General features: G+C 35.7%; 1 protein-coding gene and 1 long non-coding RNA gene across 2 annotated transcripts in view; both read left to right on the plus strand.

Moving 5' to 3' along the window:
- Nucleotides 1-7,705, plus strand: part of LOC136038951 (uncharacterized) — a 37,856-nt gene extending 30,151 nt beyond the window's left edge. The window contains exon 3 of the long non-coding RNA XR_010620345.1: nucleotides 7,609-7,705. This is a non-coding gene — a long non-coding RNA (uncharacterized LOC136038951). The remainder of the gene's footprint in view (nucleotides 1-7,608) is intronic.
- Nucleotides 7,706-12,762: 5,057 nt separating this feature from the next.
- On the plus strand, nucleotides 12,763-21,832 carry LOC136038952 (prisilkin-39-like). Its single transcript, XM_065722466.1, has 2 exons — nucleotides 12,763-12,919; nucleotides 21,177-21,832. Exons 1-2 carry the CDS (start codon nucleotides 12,899-12,901, stop codon nucleotides 21,711-21,713), a joined length of 558 nt encoding a protein of 185 aa, XP_065578538.1. The 5' UTR covers nucleotides 12,763-12,898; the 3' UTR covers nucleotides 21,714-21,832.
- The last annotated feature ends 492 nt before the right edge of the window (nucleotides 21,833-22,324 follow it).

A 22,324-nucleotide genomic window follows, 5' to 3' on the forward strand; every position in this document is an offset into this window, starting at 1 on the left:
CCAAATACTTAGAATCCTTCCCTGAGAAAAAAGTAAAATCGTGTTCTAATGACAAACCTTACATTACTAGCAAGTTAGAAAAACTAATTAGGTTTAAATTTATCTTTTTCAGAATGGTAAAACATCTGAAGCTAACTCACTGCGTAAACATATAAAAAAGAAAAAACGTAAATCTGCTTCTATGTATTACAAATGCAAAGTCAAGGATTTATTTTCTAATAAGCCAAAACAGTGGTACTATAGTATAAAAAAAAATGTGTGGGAAAACACATAATAATATAGATTTCCATTTACAAGAAGAGCCCCTTGTTACAGCCAATGATCTGAATAAATTTTTTCCTCCATAGTTCAAAGCCTCCCTCCCCTCTCTATAAATACTGATTATGATCTACGCTCTACCAATTTTTCTATTATTTTGCCCTCAGATGTTGAGACAGAAATTAAAAACACTAAAAAGTGCAGCACCTGTCCACTACACATCCCAATTGTACTAATTAAAGCCTTTGCAGACATTCTTTCAGAACCTTTGTCAGTAGTTTTTAATGAAATTACCAATACTGGTAAGTTCCCTGATTGTTGGAAATTGGGTTTTAACACTCCCATAAAAAAGAAGGATAGTAAACAAGATTTCGCTGGTGTCCGGCCCATTACTCTTGCTTCAATGTTTTCTAATTTATGTGAAATCTTTTTTGCTGATTGGTTGAAAGTAAAAATAATCCCAAATGTTGACCAAAGGTAATTCGGAAATCTGCACTCTACCTCTACCTCACACTATCTGGTTCACCTTTTCGACACTATATGTAATAAACTTGAAAAACCCAATACCTGGCTCAACGTTACCGCAGTTGACTTACAAAAAGCTATTGATTTAATTAACCATAATACAATAGTAAAAAAATTAACCAGTGACTTACTAGTTGACCCCTACTTAATAAGAATAATTTTGTCCTTCCTTTCTAATAGAACGCAAGTCGTCAAATACCTGAATGCATAATCTAATCCCTTCAGATTTATAATTGTGTACCCCAGGGCACCCTCTTAGGCCCAATTTTATTTCTTACCATGATAAACAGTCTTGGTGTCGATTTCCCGGATAGATGGAAATTCGTTGACAATTTAACTGTCTTAAAAACATGTTTCAATATTTAAATAGTAACCAAATGGATACATTGGAGTCAATATCATACGAAAGCTGTTGCTAGTGACATGATAGTCAACCCTTTAAAGTCAACAATTTTAACAATTGGTTTCCAAAAAGCTCCCCCTTCTTTCTCCTGTTCTATCCCCCTGAAATGTCTGTTAATACCATGAAATTACTGGGTGTTACTATCTCAAGCTACTTAAAATGGGATTGTCACGTTAATGATTTCTTAAAACGTACAAATACTTCATTTTATCTCCTCAAACTCGTTAATAAATTTAAATATCCTAAATCACATTGTTTGAGGATTTTTTTTCTCTCTTTTGTACGTCCTAACCTCGAATACACTCGTCCTGTTTGGCATCCTGGCATCTCCAATGATTTGTCGGGCAGAATAGAGGCAGTTCAAAAAAGCTACTCAAAAATTATCTTCAATGAGGGTAAAGTGTCTTATATTTCCCTTCTTCAGAAAGCAAATCTAGTCATCCTTAAGGAAAGGAGAGCACAAATCTCCTTGCGTTTTGCCCACAATGCCTTGCATAACCCTCTTGCTACTTCTCTTTTCCCTAGTGATTATTTACCCCCACGTTTTGTTTCAAGAAAAATCCCCCTTCTTGCCCCAATAAGAGTTTCCACTGAAAGATATAGAAGAACTTTCATCCCTCACATAGTTGAAATTTTAAATCAATAGCCCCCCTCCTTTATTTCACTTTTGACCTTGTCTTCGGCACAATCCTTTCATTAATTGTAAATGTTTTATTTTAATAGCCAATTTGACGTTATTTCAAATGTTTTTTATGGCACTTGGTATTAACCAAGTGACATATAGTAATCGCAAATTCTGTCGGTCTGTCGGTCCCGGTTTTGCTACTTTAGGTACTTCCAGGTAAGCTAGGACAATGAAATTTGGCAGGCGTATCAGGGACAAGACCAGATTAAATTAGAAATAGTCGTTTTCCCGATTTGACCATGGGGAGGAGTGGGGAGCCCGTTAATTCGGAAAAAATAGAAAAATTCCACTATTTTTAACTTACGAACCGTTGATCAGATCTTAATGAAACTTGATGTTTGGAAGGAAATCGTGTCTCAGAGCTGTTATTCCAAATCTGGACCGGATCTGGTGATATTGGGGGGGAGGGGGAGGAATTGGGAGGGGAAACTTAAAATCTTGGGAAACACTTAGAGTGGAGGGATCGGGATGAAACTTGGTGGGAAAAATAAGCACAAGTCCTAGATACATGGTTGACACAACCTGAACGAATTCAATCTCTTTGGGTTAGTTGGGGGGGGGGGGGGTTAATTCTGAAAAATTAGAAAAATGAGGTATTTTTAACTTACGAGCCTGTGATCGAGTCTCCATGAAATCTGATATTTAGAAGGATATCGTGTCTCAGAGCTCTTATTCTAAATCCCGACCAGATCTGGTGACATTGGGGGGTGAGTTAGGAGGGGGAAACCTAACACTTGGAAAACACTTAGAGTGGAGGGATCGGGATGAAACTTGGTGGGAAAAATAAGCACAAGTCCTAGACACATGATTGACATAACCGGAACGGATCTGCTCTCTTCGGGGTAGTTGTGGGGGGGGGGGGGCTAATTCTGACAAATTAGAAAAAATAAGGTATTTTTAACTTACGAGCCTGTGATCGGATCTCAAGGATATTTGATATTTAGAAGGATATCGTGTCTCAGAGCTCTTATTTTAAATTCTGACCGGATCTGGTGACATTGGAGGGGTGAGTTAGGAGGGGGAAACCTAAAACTTGGAAAACACTTAGAGTGGAGGGATCGGGATGAAACTTGGAGGGAAAAATAAGCACAAGTCCTAGACACATGATTGACATAAGCGGAACGGATCTGCTCTCTTCGGGGTAGTTGTGGGGGGGGGCTAATTCTGACAAATTAGAAAAAATAAGGTATTTTTAACTTACGAGCCTGTGATCGGATCTCAAGGATATTTGATATTTAGAAGAATATCGTGTCTCAGAGCTCTTATTTTAAATTCTGACCGGATCTGGTGACATTGGAGGGGTGAGTTGGGAGGGAGAACCTAAAACTTGGAAAACACTTAGAGTGGAGGGATCAGGATGAAACTTGGTGGAAAAAATAAGCACAAGTCCTAGATACATAATTGACATAACCGGAATGAATCCGCTCTCTTTGGGGTAGTTGGGGGGGTTAATTCTGAAAAATTAGAAAAAATGAGGTATTTTTAACTTACGACCGGGTGATCAGATCTCAATGAAATTTGATTTTTAGAATGATATCATGTCTCGAAGCTCTTATTTAAGTCCCGACCGGATCTGGCGACATTGGGGGAAGTTTGGGGTGGGGGAACCTAAAATGATGGAAAACGCTTAGATTGGAGGAATCAGGATGAAACTTGGTGGGAAAAATAAGTAGAATTCTGAAAAATTAGAAAAAATGACGTATTTTTAACTTACGAAGGAGTGATCGGATCTTCATGAAACTTCATATTTAGAAGGACCTCGTAACTCAGATCTCTTATTTTAAATCCCAACCGGATCCAGCGTAATTGGGGGGGGGGGGCAGTTGGGGGGGACCGGAAATCTTAGAAAATACTTAAAGCGGGGAGAACAGGATGAAACAGGATGGGAAGAATAAAAACCTGTCTAAGATATGTGACTGACATATCCGGACCGAATCTTCTCTCTTTGGTGGAGTTGGGGGGAGGGGTAATTTTGAAAATTGAGGTATTTGTAACTTACGAAAGGGTTACCAGATCTTAATGAAATTTGATATTTAGAAGGATCTTGTGCTTTAAAGCTCTAATTTTAAATTCCGACCAGATCCTGTGACCTTGGGGGACTTGGAGGGGGAAACCGGAATTCTTGGAAAACGTGAAAATTGGGGTATTTTTATCTTACGAATAGGCGATTGGATCTTAATGAAACTTGATATTTAGAAGGAATTCATGTCTCAGAACCCTTATTTCAAGTCCCGACCAGATTCTTTTGACATTGGGGGGAGTTGGCAGGGGAAGTCTTGGAAAACACTTGGAGTTGAGGAATCGGGATGAAGCTTGGTGGATAGAATAAGCAAATGTCCTTGATACGTGATTGACGGAACCGTACTGGATTCGCTTTCTTTGGGGGAGTTGGGGGGAGGGGTTCAGTGATTTGGCAAATTTGGTGCTTCTGGACGTGCTAGGACGATGAAAATCGGTAGGTGTGTCAGGGAGCTGCACAAATTGACTTGATAAATTCGTTTTCCCAGATTCGACCATCTGAGGGGCTAAAGGGAGAGGAAAAATTAGAAAAAATTAGTATTTATAACATACGAGTGGGTGATCGGATCTTAATAAATTTTTATATTTAGAAGGACATCGTGACTCAGAGCTCTTATTTTTAAGTCCTGACCGGCATTAATCCTCTTATTTTCCTTTTAAATCAATCTATTGATTCATAGAATTTTGTTAGAGCTCATACCATATGATCTCTTGGCTCTTAGCTCTTCTTGCCTCATCACAAGTGCCATATGAGCTCTTAGCCCTTTTTTTTGTTATTTTACAGTATTTGACAGTATTTGTTTTTCTTTAAGCCTGTGATCCCCCCCCCACGCTTTCTGTTTTGTTTTTCCATTAATCGCATAAGGTTGATTTTATTTCTTGTACTTGGATCTTTTTTCTTTTTCATTTGCGTTAATTTTTTTTTTGACCATTTTTATCCTTGATTGAATTCTTGTGATAGCATTTTTGAAAACAAATATTGTCTTATCTTATCTCATAATGGTAACTTCAACAAGTTTAAATCTGATTTACGTGTGGAGTTGCTCAGTAGGTATGCTTTCGAAACCGATTAAATAAAGTTTAAGATGGTTATTCTTCTGTATTATTTATATGTTATTTTGGGGTTTTATAATATTGTGTCTCGTTGTTTATTTTTCAAGTTGGTTTCGGTTAATGGTCTCATGCTCAATACTCTTTTTTTTTCTTTTATGTTAGCACATCCTCGCAAGCTCCGCTTTTGTTGTGCTATTATAAAAAAAAATTATCATTTTCAATAAAATTGCTCTACTACTACTAATATAAAAATTATAAGAAAAAAGTGATGGTATAATTTTTACGAGAAACTCGAATTACGCATTCTTTTATAGTTGGCCCGCTAGATGGCGCTATAAACTGTTCAAAATAAATACACGTAAGTTGTTTAAAAAAAACTTTAATACACATAAACTATCATAATATTTCAAAATAAAGAGTTAGTAAACTGTTAGAGTTAGTCAATCTGAGTTAGTAAACTTGCCTGATTGATTATCACATGTGCTTCCTTACTTTGTCCTCCACTGGATCTTGGATATAGCTCATTGTGATTATTTTTGCAGATAGGCTGTATTTTTACATGCTAATGGCTTTGTTTTTACTATGTCCAAGCTGTCAGAAGGAATTAGAAACAAACCATATTGTCTGTTAAGCCAGTTGACCTTATTGTTTGGAATCATTGGTATCGTTACGGAATAAAACTTAAAATATCCTCTCAAAGAGTTTAATCCATGTTTTGTGTTATCCTAACCGTTTGAGAATAATATTGCTGCAATAATTCCTAACTGTAACAACGGAAAATCAACATTGTTGTCAAATACTTTTATTTGTAATTCCTCAAGCTGGAAACAACCTAAAATACAAGTAGCCAAAGTACCAACACCTGTGGTAAATAGTACTGTCGTAACTAATATGAATAATTCGGGTAATTTTTGGAAATTTTCTAATACAGTGGATCTGTCTGATCTTAGCTAGAGCTATGAATTTAGAAATCTGTAACCTCATAGAATTTTGGCTCTTATGAACTCAAGGGTAACCCAAAATCCTATTGAGAAAGCAATGTTGATCAATTCTTCTTGGTATTGTTCTACATTGTTCTTAGTACGGGTTCTATGCTAAATTTCGTTGCCGGTCTTTTCAACACCATCCTTTTCTCAAAAATATGGGTTTCCACCCCGTCACAATAGAAAGCTGTGTTGCCCTGTTTGGGGTATCACAATACATAAGTCCGTGCAACTTTACTGAGATTAATTTAGAAAACTTTTTCCACAAAGCAAATTTTTCAAAGAAAGGTAAACAGCTCCATTTAGCCAAAAATGAGCAGAAAGAAAATTGAATAATCTTCCAAGCATAAAACTACCACGAATCACAATCAATAAATAAGTGAAACTTGAAACCAACAAAACTACAATAAAAAGCCGAGTCAAAACTAAAAACGAACAACAGACGAGTAGGGCTGATAATACCCATGCCTTCTCAAGACCAGAACATAATTTGCACTATACTGAAAAAACAAACAAACAAAAAATCATCATGGATTGTCAAACTAATTGACATATACTGATATTTATTCCTTAAAATTTTGACAATTTTTATTTACGAAAGTAAAAAGCGGAAACATTTAAAACGTATGGGATTATTCCCACCCTAAAGACATTTTTATACGATTTTGGGACAAAGGTAACAAAATGGCAAGCTCACAATTTCAATTGAATGCGTTTTGAGAAAAAAGGATGTAAGGGATATGGGTGGGGGTGCTAGTCACTCTCCATCATGTTTGACTCTTAAAAGTGAACTAGAACTATACATTTCCAATCAAATGAGCTTCTTCTGAATTTCAAATATCCAGCCCTTCAATAAAAACCTTATATGCCCCTTGGGGCATAATTTACAAACCTTAATCCCCGGACTCTGGGGGATTCTGTCAACCCCTAAGGCCTTATTATATGATATTTGGACTAATTTGGACAAATAACTATCTCTAAATTTCTATGGGATGTATTTATGTAAAGTAAGACTTAGGGGGGAGGGGGCTCGCTGCCCCCAAATCACTTTGACTCTTGAGAAAGGCACTAGAACACCTGATTTCCAGTCCAAAGAGCCCCCTTCGGAGTTTGTACGACGATCCTTTCCATAAAACCTTATATGCCCTCGGGACGTAGCTTAGAAACCTTGTACTGAGGGCTGTGGGGGGGGAGGGTTTGTCATCCTCAACGAACACAATTTCCGGACCTCACAATTACACTGAACAAAATGGCTTTCTAAAAATGTTGCTTTGATGTGTTTTGGGAAATGGTGGGTGTGGGAGGAGGGTTAGTTACCCTACAATCACTTTCGACTATTAAAAAGGGCAGTAGCCCTTTCAATTTCCAATGGAATAAGTTCTTTCGAAGTTTCTATGTCAACTCCTTCGATACAAAGTGCCCTACTCTATATAAAAAAAAAAAAAAAAAAAAAAAAAAAAAAAAAAAAAAAAAAAAAAAAAAACATTGTGCCCACGTCACTCTTTACATAGGCAGCATCTTAATTATTGCGCTGCCTATGATTTTTCTTGAACAAAAGGGTACATTTGGTCAAATAGTTTACCGTTATAGGATTTGATCTGTTCAAAAGATGTTTATCGGCTCTTTGTGGGCCCAATTTTCCCAAAAATTCATATTTTTCATTTATTTTTATTTATGAATAGAATGGCCACGTCCTCATAGCTCCGAAGATTCCAACCACAAGTTTGAAACCAGTCAATACAACAGTTGATAGTCCTGCTGTTCATGATATATATATATATATATATATATATATATATATATATATATATATATATATATATATATATATATATATATATATATATATATATATATATATATATATATATATATATATATATATATATATATATATATATATATATATATATATATATATATATATATTAAGGATTCAAACAAGCAAGGAAATTACGATCACAAATTTGAAACCATTGAGAAAAATGTTTTTGTGCCTTTTCTGAGGAATAATTTTTGTTACTTTAGTTTTGATTATACATTGGGGTGAGCTTGGCCCAAGGATTCAAGGGTATAAGTTTCGAGAGAATCGGAGCAATAGAAAGTTTTTTACCTTTTTTAAACCCTAGTTTCGGGAGAATCCCTCATACCCAAAATGAGTGTTTTTACAACTTTGGCCCCCTTTAGCTCTGACTATGGCTGGAAGTTTCAAGATAATCAGGACACGGCGCATTCTAACAACTTTTGGAGGTTTTTTACCCCTGAATAAATTTTTCTTGGACATTAGAGGCAATTTGGCAAGGTTTTTGCGGTTTTAGGTATCGAAACGTCCACGAAAGTTATTTGCTCTTATCAAGGCACAATAATCAGGTGACTCAATAGTTTTTCTAATTCTCCTAGGGGGAGGAGGGTTCAGGGGTTTGGAGATATTAAATGATAAGGTCACGGTAGTTATTAAAGCCTATACTCTACTCCCAAGGTAAAACAATCTTTTTAAACCAAGACTAGTATGGTCATATCCTTATCAGCGACAGCACAATATCGTTAGCTAAATAAAGCGTGAAACGGGTTCTATGTACCAATATTTTTTCTTCTTTTTTCTGACACAGCACATCCTATGAAATTTACTTAATTTATTAAGTAAGAAAGTATGGCCCTCTAGCCAGGAAGTGCAATTGGTAATTGGGGGCCAGCCATTCCATGCTTTTGCATACCCTTCCTGCTTACCTTCCCCAGATTTCTACATGTACCCATTTAGAGCTGGGTCAACTCTAGCTGATTTTAAAGAGTCACGCCATTATCCCCTGTCCCAAACCAAATAGCCTGTCATGCCTGGAATCAACACCCAACGCACATGTTGATGCGTTTGGAATGAACTGTTTTATAAATTTGGAGGGAGTTCATTCCATTGCAAAGCAAAATTAAGGTGAAACTTTCCGAGATTATTGAGGGGAATGTGTGACTAACTCAAAACACACTAAATGCATTCAGATTGACAAAAGGGCGTATCAGCTGCATCTCAGGATCAAATTAGAGCATTAAGCCGATACTTCATGACATTTGAAGAAGGATGCTGATCTAAATTGAAAACACTTCTTTACGTACGGTTTATCAAAAGGGTAAATCAGTAATGTCTCAGCAATGCCTGAAGGTAACAAACCAAAACTTTTCAGGGGCGTGTAATGGGGGATATTGAACTAAATCATGAGATGCTTGAGCCATCCACGTTTGTCATCAGGGTGTATTTCCGGTATCTTAAGAAGGGATAAAGGCATCAAGTTGAAACATTCCTGGTATATTGAGGAGGTTGCTTAACTTAATCTTGATGATAAAAGGGTTGTATTTGCGATATATCGAGGATGCCAAATGGAATTAGAGAGAAACTTGTAACTGCTAATGCGGCTACATGTAACTGTGAGTACTTGCAACTGCTACTACTGCTGATGTCACTATTGCTACTACTACTAATACTACTGCTACTAATTATACCTACTACTACTGCTACTACTGCTATTGCTACTGCTATTGCTACTACTAATACTATTACTAATACTACTGCTACTACTACAATTGCCGCTACTGCTACTATTACTACTACTACTGTTACTACTACTACTACAATTACTACTACTTTTACTGTTACTACTGCAACTGCTACTGTTACTAGTACTACTACTACTATTACTACTATTACTACTACTAATACTGCGACTACTGCTAATACTAGTGCTACTATTACTACTACAACTATTGAGCCAAATCAAAAGATTTTAAAGTCCATATATTTTCTAAAAATGCCATCGATGCAATAACTTAGGAATGTGATATGGTAGAGGGCTGTGAAATTAAATCCAAATAACTACATATATCCAGATTGTTAAAGCTTATTGTTAAAGGATATTTCATCGGAACTTCAAGGTATGTTGGTGGGGATGTCAAACTAAACAAAAAATACTATGCGCATAAAAGTTTGTCCGAAGGGCATATCTGCAATATTTCATCTACGAACTATGAATATTAAGTTAAAATTGTCTGGGTATGTTGAGGGGGAGATTGAACTAAATCTAAATGTGATGTATGCATCCAAGGCTGTCAAAGGGGTGTATCCGTAGCATCTTAAGAAAGGTTAAGGGAAAAAGGCTAAGGGACCGTTGACGCGCCAATGTACCACCGGTCTATATGTATTTACCCTTACGTTTTTACAGTAACCTGTTGATTTCGGTGTACTAAGTAACCTAGCGTGCTACATAACTTTGTAAAATTTTATTGACATTGAATTCTTAGAGCTTAGAAACAGAGTAGGCAGCGGCGTAATTAGGGGGAACGCCCCCAGAGCCTCCCAGAAATTTGGGATGTTCTTTTAAAAAGTTTATTCTATCCCTTACTTCAATCCTCTTGATTTCTTACAGCATAGTTTGATAATTTATTCGAAATGGTTTGCAGCAATAAATATTTAAAACTCTTTCAGCATTTGCTTATACTCAAGGGTGCAACATTATTGAGTTTAGGATTCCGTCCGCCCTACTGAACCTCAACGATTATGCAGATTTTGAACCTATGTTTTTAATAATTTTCTCCCTACGCATCATTCTAAATTAGTACAGTAAAACTATTATCAAAATTTGGCCAACATATAAATAGTAAGCCAAAAACAAGTAAAAAAAAACAGTAGCCCATTTTTCAATATTCTGTTTTGTTTTACTTAGAGCTATATCCTCCTGCGCCACCTGGTCGGCCCTCTCTCTGATACTTTCGTGCGTGCTCCTGAACAGAGATTTTTCGAAAACGACTTGTAAAGCATAGAATCCTGATCAGAACATCCCCATCTTTGTTTTCCTCACCTATGCCTACTAATAAAAGGGGAGGCAAAGCTATACATCGTTAAGTTTAGTGTATATATGTTTCTATGTGTTCTTTAGAGACTCCCAACTCCCTTTATATGTATGGCTAATAGTCTTAAGGTGTCAATCGCTGATTTTCATGCAGTTGCAAGCTTATTTTGAGATTTGTTTATCAGACATTATAAACGTGTTCTGTCATTTTTTTTTTCAAATAATATTTTAAAATAAGAAACTATCTTGTAGTCAAATTTGCCAGAATATCGTTTCGCTTAATTTAAGGCGTTACCTGCATTAAAACTAACAAAAAAAAAAAAATGCTTTCAACCAGCATGATCCGGAACTGCGCTTTTTATGGTTTCAAATCTTTGTTGTGTGAGTTGGGTACCGAACTAGCTACCGTGATTGCATCATACTGTAACCCTTAAGAATCCAATCTCAGCAAGTTTAAGGCTCACTTTTGTGAAGCTATAGATTAGGATACCCTAAGAAAATTTTCTAGAACTATTTCGTCAAAAATACTCTTATTATGTTAGAAAGAGAAAAGCAAAAGGAAGAAAATTAATACTTAGTCTGAATCATCAATTTAAAAAAGGCATTCAAAATATGTAGCATTATACAAAAATATAACACCTTAATTAAAAGATGAAGTCTGATGTAATAGGGGTTTGTTTCCGGAGTAAGGGGATAATTCAGTTTAGGTTTAGGAGCAAGCAAAGCCAAAATTTTATTTTTTTAAAAACTAGTGGGAGCGGCTGGGAGATTTTGCTGTGCATCCCATAAAAATACATGAAAGTATTTTTTTTTTTTAATTTAAGGGGGATGGTAGAAGTTTCATCAGGGTCTCCAGTTGTTTTTGCTCCCAACCCCAATCATCAAAGCTACAATATAAGTAGATAAACAGAAACTCAGTTCGGCACCTCTTCAGAGGCTCCACATGGGACAGCCACCCCTCCTAGCTATACCCTTGGGGCGGATTTAGGTGGGGTTGGGGGTAATAACTATCGAGAAGCAGGAAGATACTCTCCCCACTCTCCCTGTTTATGCCACTCACATTATAGTCTTTTTGATAAAGTCAATGTTATTTGGCACAAGTGATGGGCCAACTTCTTCAGCTTCTTATTTCATATTAAACTCAAGAAAAAAAACATGGTCGGGCATAACAGTTTTTCCACTTTTCGAATGGCTTAGCATTTCCTTTCAAACGGTTCGTGGTAACGAACTGTAGCAAGGAGCGACCCGGCTCAATAGTAACCAAAACTCTAAAAAATGGAATTTTGATATCAATAGCTACATCAAAAGAATCACATTTTAATGCTGATTTTAAATATATAAGTTTCATGAAGTTTAGTCTTACTCATCAAAATTTACAAGCCTGTGAAAATATGCCTTATTTTATAAAATAGGGGGAAACACACCCTAAAAGTCATAGAATCTTAACGAAAATCTAACGAAAAACTGTTTTTTACTTTTTTAAAAAGAAGAGTTGAGAGAAAGAGTCAAACTTTAGCGTAAAGAGTGGGGCGTTGATGAGGAAGCATCTCCTTTCATATGCGAAGTAATTTCTGTTCGTTTTAAGTTTTAATGTCGCTCCTTACTTTCAGTTAAAAAACCTTGTTTTTTTTAATTTAATTAATAAAGACATCAGAACTTTGTCGAGCACAATTGCTAAAAGCTGGCATACTTTAAATAAATAAAAACACTGTTTTATCATTTACCTCTAATTTTAAGTAAGGTTTATAAGGGATCTCACTAAAAACTCAAGAAACAAGTTAATATTAAAAAATAAGAAATTAGTCGTTCTTGTAGCTCTTTTGGAAGGGAAGCCAAATTGATTTTCTTAACTTAAATTAATACCGTCATTAAAAGTAAATTTTTACTTAATTAATTTGAAGGACAAGTCAAAGTTTTGACATATGGCGTCAAAAAATCCTATATTCTGAAAACATAATTCTTTGTTTATACGTGTGAATGACCAAGCATGCAGAAAAGGATGTTATGGAATTTAATGCCCGAACTTGGATTGCAAGGTTGGATATAGTGAACATTATTCACCAGTGTTTTTTAACAGCAATAGTAAATTGGACTTCGCTTCTAGCTGAGTATATAATTTTAGTCAGTTTTCTACGTAGGTATGAAAATGATGAATTTAAAGGTAAGAATTTTTACTCTATTTACACTGAAGATTTTTAGTTTCCTTTGCTATAGATTCTTATTGATACTTCGCAATTTTGTGCCTTGATTACTCATAGGAAGTAAATATTGTGCTGACAATTGAGCATATGCATATCAAGTTCAATGAACTTTCTAAGCATAATGGGTAGAGCCCTAACAACTTGAACACAACCCTTTTAGTGAGTCCAGATTTAGCCCAAAATAATATGTTTATCCATTGTTTTTCATTGCTTGAGTTTTCGCACGTGTCTGTTCTATTTCTCTTCTGTATAATAAGTAGACAAGGGGAAATAAAACCGATAAATAGAAAACTAAAATATTATGAAGAAAGAATTTATTACTAAAGTGTTTTCTTGTAATAGTGTATATAGCGCACGGCTACGTCTGGTCTCACCAGGGGAAAGATTGTCAGGGTAATGACCCCAACGTTTGGAAAGAGGGTTGATCGCGAAGTTGAACAATCCAACTCTTTCGCTATCGTAGGGTTATTTTCTTGACAGGCCACAGACAAAAATGGTAACAATCTTTACCGATATTTTTCGGTTCGTTACATTTTAACCACATTTTTTAGCTCAATTTAAAAAATAGGATTAGATTTGCCCGGTCAAAAAAAAATTAATTTCTTTCGCAAGACAACTTTCATTTGTTTTATGTTATCAAACAGTTCGTGGTAACGAACTGTAGTAAGGAGCGACCCGGCTCAATAGAAACCAAAACTCTAAAAAATGGAATTTTGATACCAATAGCTACATCAAAAGAATCGCATTTTAATGCTGGTTTTAAATATATAAGTTTCATCAAGTTTAGTCTTACCCATCAAAAGTTACGAGCCTGAGAAAATTTGCGTTATTCTAGAAAATAGGGGGAAACGCCCCCTAAAAGTCATAGAATCTTAACGAAAATCACACCATCAGATTCAGCGTATCAGAGATCCCTACTGTAGAAGTTTCGAGCTCCTATCTACAAAAATGTGGAATTTTGCATTTTTTGCCAGAAGGCAGATCACGGATGCGTGTTATTTGTTTTTTTGTTTTTTTTTCCCAGGGGTGATCGTATCGACCCAGTTGTCCTAGAATGTTGCAAGAGGGCTCATTCTAATGGAAATGAAAAGTTCTAGTGCCCTTTTTAAGTGACCAAAAAAATTGGAGGGCACCTAGGTCCCCTCCCACGCTAATTATTTTCCCAAGGTCAACGGATCAAAATTCTGAGATAGCCATTTTCTTCAGCGTAGTCGAAAAACCTTATAACTATGTCTTTGGGGAGAACTTACTCCCCCACAGTCCCCGTGGGAGGGGCAACAAGTTACAAACTTTGACCTGTGCTTACATATAGTAATGGTTATTGGGAAGTATACAGGCGTTTTCAGGAGGATTTTTTTGGTTTGGGGGAGGGGTTGAGAAGAGGGGGATATGCTGGGGGAACTTTCCTTCGAGAATTTGTAATGGGAGAAGAAAATTTCCATGAAGGGAGAGCAGGATTTAATAGCATTATTTAAAAAATAAAATAAAAAATAAATGTGAAAAAGCTTTTTCAGCTGGAATTAAGGAACAGCAATAAAACTTAAAACAAACAGAAATTATTACCCATATAAGGGGCTCACCTCCTTATGATACCTAGCTCTTTACGCTAAAGTATTTTCGGTAATTTCAACTACTTATTCTACGGCTTTTGTGATTCAGGGGGTCATTCTTAATGAATTGGGATAAAATTTAAGCTTTAGTGTAAAGAGCGAGGTACTGACGATGGGGTGAATCCCCTCATATATGTAATAAAAACATGAGAATACAAAAGTTCTTTACGTAAGCTAATTTATAAGTTACGTAAATCTTTTACCAATAAAAAGATTCGTAAAAAATTAAAAGTTCTAGTTGCCTTTTTAATTAATCAAAAAATCGGGGGGCAACTAGGCTTCGTCCCCCGCTCTTTTTTCTCAAAATCATTCGATCAAAATTATGAGAAAGCCATTGAGCCAAAAAAAAAAAAATATGCAAATTTGGTTTTGATTATTCCTCTGCGGAGTGCCAAAATCAAAACATGCATTGATTCAAAAACGTTCAGAAATTAAATAAAAAAAAACAAGTTTTTTTAACTGAAAGTAAGGAGCGACATTAAAACTTAAAACGCACAGAAATTACTTCGTATATGAAAGAGGCTGCTTCCTCATCAACGCCCCGCTCTTTACGCTAAAGTTTTTTACTGTTTTAAAAAGAAGAATTGAGAGAAAGAGTCAAACTTTAGCGTAAAGAGCGGGGCGTTGATGAGGAAGCAGCCTCTTTCATATACGAAGTAATTTCTGTGCGTTTTAAGTTTTAATGTCGCTCCTTACTTTCAGTTAAAAAAAAACTTGTTTTTTTATTTAATTGGCTAATAAAGCCATTGTTTACGGATAGTTTCGGATATCAATTTGACTGACCTTGACACAAACAGCAGGCTGTTGGAAAAATACCCTTTTGTTCCGCTTTCTAGGGACTACAATGAGAGAAATGTTGCTAGTACACGGGTTGCGGATGAAGAATTAAAGCTTTATAAGAGTGTTATTTCTGGTCATTATTCTAGGGCCAAGGATAGCATATCTTTCCTGAATTGGATGGGTAGAGGTCTTAAGAAAGGATTCCAAGGAAACTAAAACTTCTTGGGAGTGTGTAGGGAGTGATGAGGGGAGCTTCAATTAGACCGGGATGGATAAGGAGCATGTGCAACTTTGTTGGGCTGTGGAGTTATGATACTTTAGTCAGTTGTTTGTAGTAGCAATTGCTGTAGTTACTACTACTAAGTTCTAAAAACTTTTATAGCAAGTGTCTGCCCGCCATGGAACGTACATGTGCAGACATTTCAAACTGTTCGTGGTAACGAACTGTAGTAAGGAGCGACCCGGCTCAATAGTAACCGAAACTCTAAAAAATACAATTTTGATACCAATAGCTACATCGAAAGAATCGCATTTAAATGCTGATTTGAAATATATAAGTTTCATCAAGTTTAGTCTTACCCATCAAAAGTCACGAGCCTGAGAAAATTTGCGTTATTTTAGAAAATAGGAGGAAACGCCCCCTAAAAGTCATAGAATCTTAACGAAAATCACACCATCAGATTCAGCGTATAAGAGAACCCTACTGTAGAAGTTTAGAGCTCCTATCTACAAAAATGTGGAATTTTGCATTTTTTGCCAGAAGGCAGATCACGGATGCGTGTTTATCTGTTTTTTTTGTTTTTTTTTCTTTTTCCCAGGGGTGATCGTATCGACCCAGTTGTCCTAGAATGGGGCAAGAGGGCTCATTCAAACGGAAATGGAAAGTTCTAGTGCCCTTTTTAAGTGACCAAAAAAATTGGAGGGCACCTAGGCCCCCTCCCACGCCAATTATTTTCCCAAAGTCAACGGATCAAAATTCTGAGATAGCCATTTTATTCAGCGTAGTCGAAAAACCTAATAACTATGTCTTTGGGGACGCCTTACTCCCCCACAGTCCCCGTGGGAGGGGCAACAAGTTACAAACTTTGACCTGTGCTTACATTTAGTAATGGTTATTGGGAAGTATACAGGCGTTTTCAGGAGGATTTTTTTTGTTTGGGGGAGGGGTTGAGAAGAGGGGGATATTCTGGGGAAACTTTCCTTAGAGAATTTGTGATGGGAGAAGAAAATTTCCATGAAGGGAGAGCAGGATATAGGCTACTAGCATTATTAAAAAAAAAAAAAAAACAATTAAAAAATAAAAGTGAAAAAGCTTTTTCAGCTGGAAGTAAGGAACAGCAATAAAACTTAAAACAAACAGAAATTATTACCCATATGAGGGGCTCACCTCCTTCTAATACCTCGCTCTTTACGCTAAAATATTTTCAGTAATTTCAACTACTTATTCTACGGATTTTGTGATTCAGGGGGTCATTCTTAATGAATTGGGATAAAATTTAAGCTTTAGTGTAAAGAGCGAGGTACTGACGATGAGGCGAATCCCCTCATATATGTAATAAAAACATGAGAATACAAAAGTTCTCTACGTAAGCTAATTTATAAGTTACGTAAATCTTTTACCAATAAAAAGATCCGTAAAAAATTAAAAGTTCTAGTTGCCTTTTTAATTAACCAAAAAATCGGGGGGCAACTAGGTTTCGCCCCCCGCTCTTTTTTTCTCAAAATCATTCGGTCAAAATTATGAGAAAGCCATTAAGCCAAAAAAAATATGCAAATTTCGTTTTGATTATTCCTCTGCGGAGAGCCAAAATCAAAACATGCATTGATTCAAAAACGTTCAGAAATTAAATAAAAAAAACAAGGTTTTTTTAACTGAAAGTAAGGAGCGACATTAAAACTTAAAACGCACAGAAATTACTTCGTATATGAAAGAGGCTGCTTCCTCTTCAACGCCCCGCTCTTTACGCTAAAGTTTTTTACTGTTTTAAAAAGAAGAATTGAGAGAAAGAGTCAAACTTTAGCGTAAAGAGCGAGGCGTTGATGAGGAAGCAGCCTCTTTCATATACGAAGTAATTTCTGTGCGTTTTAAGTTTTAATGTCGCTTCTTACTTTCAGTTAAAAAAACTTGTTTTTTTTTATTTAATTGCAATAAGGAGGCTCAATAATAACAATAAAAATCGTATTTGTTAGTTAAGTGAAATTAAGATTTCTCTTCTGCATATGTACTTGTATCAATCAACCACATTTTCAAAGTTGTTGGCGAAAGCGTTTCTCGTGCCTTGTCTTCCCTGAGTTAGTTAATAGTATTACGTAATCCAATACTTATAGTTTTTACTTAATTACAAATAGTAAGTACTTTCAGAATCTTTTACTTAAGTAGACTACAAGTTACTGATACTTTTTACTTGAGTAATTGCTAAAGAACTTTTTACTTAAGTAGTTAATTAATCGACTGGTTAATACCCCCCTTAGATTGACGCTGCAGTGATTAAGAAGGGCAATAGCTTTTGTGGGGATTTGTATCGTGCATTTATTGTACCCCTAATTCATTAGGAATAATGAATTAGTATATCTATGATTGTTATTTGTAAGACAATAACAATCTATAACAATAATAATCAATAACAATAACAATCTATAGCAATCTATAACAGCAACAATAAAAACAACAAAAATAACAATCTATGATCGTTATGATCGTTATTTGTCTCAAGGAAAATAGAAAACTATAATTTTTAGTTTATTGCAGCAGCTCCTAGTAGCAATAAATTATTCCTTAGTCATGTCCTAAAATATCAGTCAGAAATAATTTTTAACATTTTAAGCATAAGCAAACACTAAAAAGAACAAGTATCAAGCTAATCAGATAAACGAGAAAGAAGCCTGAAGCCTTAAACCTTTGACCATATTTGTCAATAGCTGCAAGGGTTCAACATTCACTCACCCTTGTATCAAAGTGTCAAATTTTAGGTTGACAGTGTTGTTTCTGGTGGTTGGGTCTCTATTAGAGCCAGTAAACGAGTTCTCAAAAATGTATAAATAATGACGAGACGGGAAAGCAAATTTTAACGTAATCGTTATTAGACTTTTTTTTTGCAGAGCAGAAAATGTTATTATGTCAATTCGGAAAAATTATAGAAAAAAATACTAGAAAAATATTTCTTTTTTTTATAAAAAAAAAAAATATCAAGAAAAAATATCATAAAAAAATTATTCAGAACAATTCAGAAAAATTTTTCAGAAAAAATTATAGTGCTGTTTTCAGGAAACTAATACATATATACAGATAGATTACAGTGGAACATACTTTTCGATAAAGAAGTTCTTGAAAAAAATTAAAGAGCTATATTAAACTAAAGACCAGCAGAAATGGAGCGTTCCATTGCAACTGAGCCCCCATGTAGCAAAATCCCTTGTAAATGAACCCTCGTGCCTCTGAACCCTCGCGAAACTGAACCCCCGTGTAGCTCAATCACCATACATTTCAACCCTCGTTTAACTGAACCCTTCGTTACCTGAAACCTCGTTTAATTGAACCCCTGTTTAACTCAACACCATTCAACTGAACCGTCATTCAACTCTTCCCCCCTGCAACCGAACCCGTGTTTATCTGAATCCTATATAACTGTACCGAGTACAAATGAATCCTCCTAAAATTCAATCACTGTTTAACTCAACCCCCGTGCAACTCAAGATCTATTTTAACTGAGCCCCTATTCAACTAAAATCCCAGTCAACTCAACCTTCATTCAGTACAAACCCTTATTCAACTCAATATCTGTGCAACTCAACCCCCGTGTAATCCAACCTCAAGCAGCTCAATCCCATTGTAATTTGATCCCCATTCACCTGGATCTCCTGCAAGCCAACCCTCATTTAACATAATTCTCATGCAACTCAACCCCTGTCTTGCCTAGACCTGTTTGACTCAGACCCTCATTCGAATCATCCATATTCAGTTCAACCTTTTTCAAATGACCAATATAACTAGAAACTGAAATTTAGCCCATTCTGTCGCTGGATATAAAGTGACTCGAATTAAACAATCTTTATTTATTAGTTAATTTGCATGAAAGTGTTCCTTTTTATATTTTATGCTGAAACATTTTTATGTTTCATACATTGAAACAGTTGTGTTCTTCAATTGTTCTTCTGTCTTACATATTTAAAAATTAGCAGAAGTTCATTACACATGTACATTTATGGCAATTTTTTTAAAAGATCTGGAAACGGTGATATGTCTTCTTTTTCTGTTTTATCTCTCCAGTACTAATAGGGCACTGGAACATCATATATACCTGTTTACGGTCATTTCAAAGCTAATACTCACATTTAGATGTTTTTTTTTTTGAATTTTGCCATGACAATACCATCATAAAGCACTTTATGGTACTAAATATGATTTTTTTGTCATTTCTGGAGTATAAGGGCTTGAAGCCATAAAAGTTCTACCATTGGAACCTTTGTGATCAAAACCCTGATGCTGGTCTTTAAAATGCCCCTCTTAAATACTTCCCTCTCAGTTTCCTATGCAAGTGCAAAATAAAAATAAATAAATCTTAAAAAATATATAAATTCGAAAAATATCAATTTGCTAATGAGAGACGATATCTATTTTCACATCATCACTGAAATTAATTACGAAACAAATTTTTGGAATTTCCAAAAAAGTGCTTGATACCCGTATGTGTCTTCCTTTTCCTTCTTTGAATGAGGATTCAGTTAAATGGGGTTGACTTTTACAGGGGTTGAGTCACAAGAGGGTTGAGTTAGAAGGGGTCAAGCTACATTTAGTTTGAGTTACATGGGAGTGGAGTTAAACAATGTTCAGATGAAGGAGGACTCTGATAAATAGGGTTGAGTTGTATGGGGCTCAGTTGAACGTGAGTTTAGTTAACTGGGGTTCAGTTAAAGAAGGTTCAGCGACATGGGCTCAGTTGCACGAGGTTCAGCTATACATAAAATTAATGAATAAATGATATCCAGAAAGAACAGAAACTACAATGGACAATTAAGTCAAACTTAAAATGAACATATTTTGAACAAACGGGGAAAGGAGTAGTGTACCTTCAGCCTTCTAAAGTCCCGAGCGTGGTTTGAGCATAACTATATTTTTTTCAAAAATCTACTTTCCTTGATAAGCTCCTGCTGGCCCCCAAAGGTCAAGATTCAAGATCTAGTTCCTTCCTCCCCTCTGTCTAATATTTCCATAAATTATGTACTAGGTTGTGTTGAAAGAACTTCAAATGCTACTACTATGGGCATTAGCTTGTAAAGATGCAATTTCTATGGGTTTATAAATTTCTTTATTTTCCTCCAAAATATAAGCAGTAACTCCTGCTTGCCTTTATATTCATATTATTTTATATTAATTTATGTTAAAATTATCAGCAATGGTCAAATTTACAAAAACTTTCCATCAGTGGTATTGTGCGTTTAGATACCCCTGGGTTTTGCAATAAAATGCTGAACTTCTTGTTTTATTATGTTTCTTGTCGCAATCGAGTATTTGAAATGTTAGATTTTTATGGATTTTTTATGTTAGATTCTATGGATAAATCAGGTTTATCCTGATTTATCCCGCTACTGTCAGTTTAAATTTTCAGCGATTTTCTTTTATTTTAAGGGATTGGGCCACTTTAGTTGAGCAAAACATTTTTCTCTGGCGCTTGCAAAAGAGCTCAGGTCACATTTTTTGTTTATTATTTTATGTGTGGCGCCTGACAAGCGGTGTTCCTAGTCTATTATTTTTCTTAGTGATTATCATCATTGTTATATAAATGATAATAAGCCCATTATTACGATAGTATATGAATACTTATTCTAGGTGTTTATCATTACTTTTATCATCACTGCAACATACTCAGAAAGCACTGCTAAGAATGACCAAGCAAGCACCAAAACTTTGAGTCATTTATTCAGTGGCTTTGGTGGACTCGGCGGTCTTGGAAGCACAGGTGGCCTTGGAGGTGTTGGAAGTCCTGGTGGTTATGGAGGACTTGGTGGTGTTGGAAGTCCTGGTGGTTATGGAGGACTTGGTGGTGTTGGAAGTCCTGGTGGTTATGGAGGACTTGGTGGTGTTGGAAGTCCTGGTGGTTATGGAGGACTTGGTGGTGTTGGAAGTACTGGTGGTGTTGGCGGTATTGGAGCTCCTGTTGGTGGATATGGGTATCCAAATTATGCCAGCTATGGATACCCTGGGAGTTTATATAGCGCTTACAGCTACCCTTATGGGTATCAAGGATACAGCTACGGTTACCCATGGTACAGTTATGGATATCCAGGATACGGTTACGGATATACTGGCTATGGTTACGGGTATCCTTACGGATCTAGTGGATACCCTTATGCCTACGGAAAATAATTCGAAATTTTAAATATTAACAGACATATAACTAATTAATTGCTCATATATTCTTTTCAATTAACGGAGAATGTTTATTTTATATACATCTAAAAAAATATAATTTCCTTTATTTTTTATAGCACTTTTTTACAATGTTTCAGGAAGGGGAGTTTTAGTTAGAATAAGGTATTTATGTTTTTCGTTAATTATGTATTTTCGATAAACAAAAACTATACTTTTTATACCATACATGAGCTGAATTGTGAGCATCAAAAGACATCTGTCTGGATTTCCCCTCCAAAAGTCACTTTAATTCAGGTCTTCTAGAGTGCTTATGTATGTGCATGTTCGCTCAGAAATTACTGGAGGGGTGATATAGGTTTAAAATTTTGCATCCTTTAAGCAGCGTTCACATGTGTCTAGCTTGAATTTCATGTCTAGACACGTGTATGGCCGGAAATCAATGTCGAGGAAATTACTGTTCACAAGAAAAATTCAGTGCTTAGCTAAAACTACAGCTTTAGTTTTAAATAGATTACAGTCGTCATTTCTAGCCAATCAAGAGAGCTTATGCGGGCAAAACTTTCAAAATTGTAATCCTTTTTTTACTGTGACAAGACAATGGATGA

The sequence above is a fragment of the Artemia franciscana genome, chromosome 18, assembly GCF_032884065.1.
Source record: "Artemia franciscana chromosome 18, ASM3288406v1, whole genome shotgun sequence".
In the NCBI taxonomy this organism is placed as follows: Eukaryota; Metazoa; Arthropoda; class Branchiopoda; order Anostraca; family Artemiidae; genus Artemia; species Artemia franciscana.

Bases quoted from the DNA above. Each gene is read 5' to 3' on its own strand.
- LOC136038952 (XM_065722466.1), top strand. From the start codon at position 12,899: ATGAAAATGATGAATTTAAAG. The intron at 12,920-21,176 runs GTAAGAATTTTT...TACTTATTCTAG, and splicing joins TGAAAATGATGAATTTAAAG to GTGTTTATCATTACTTTTAT.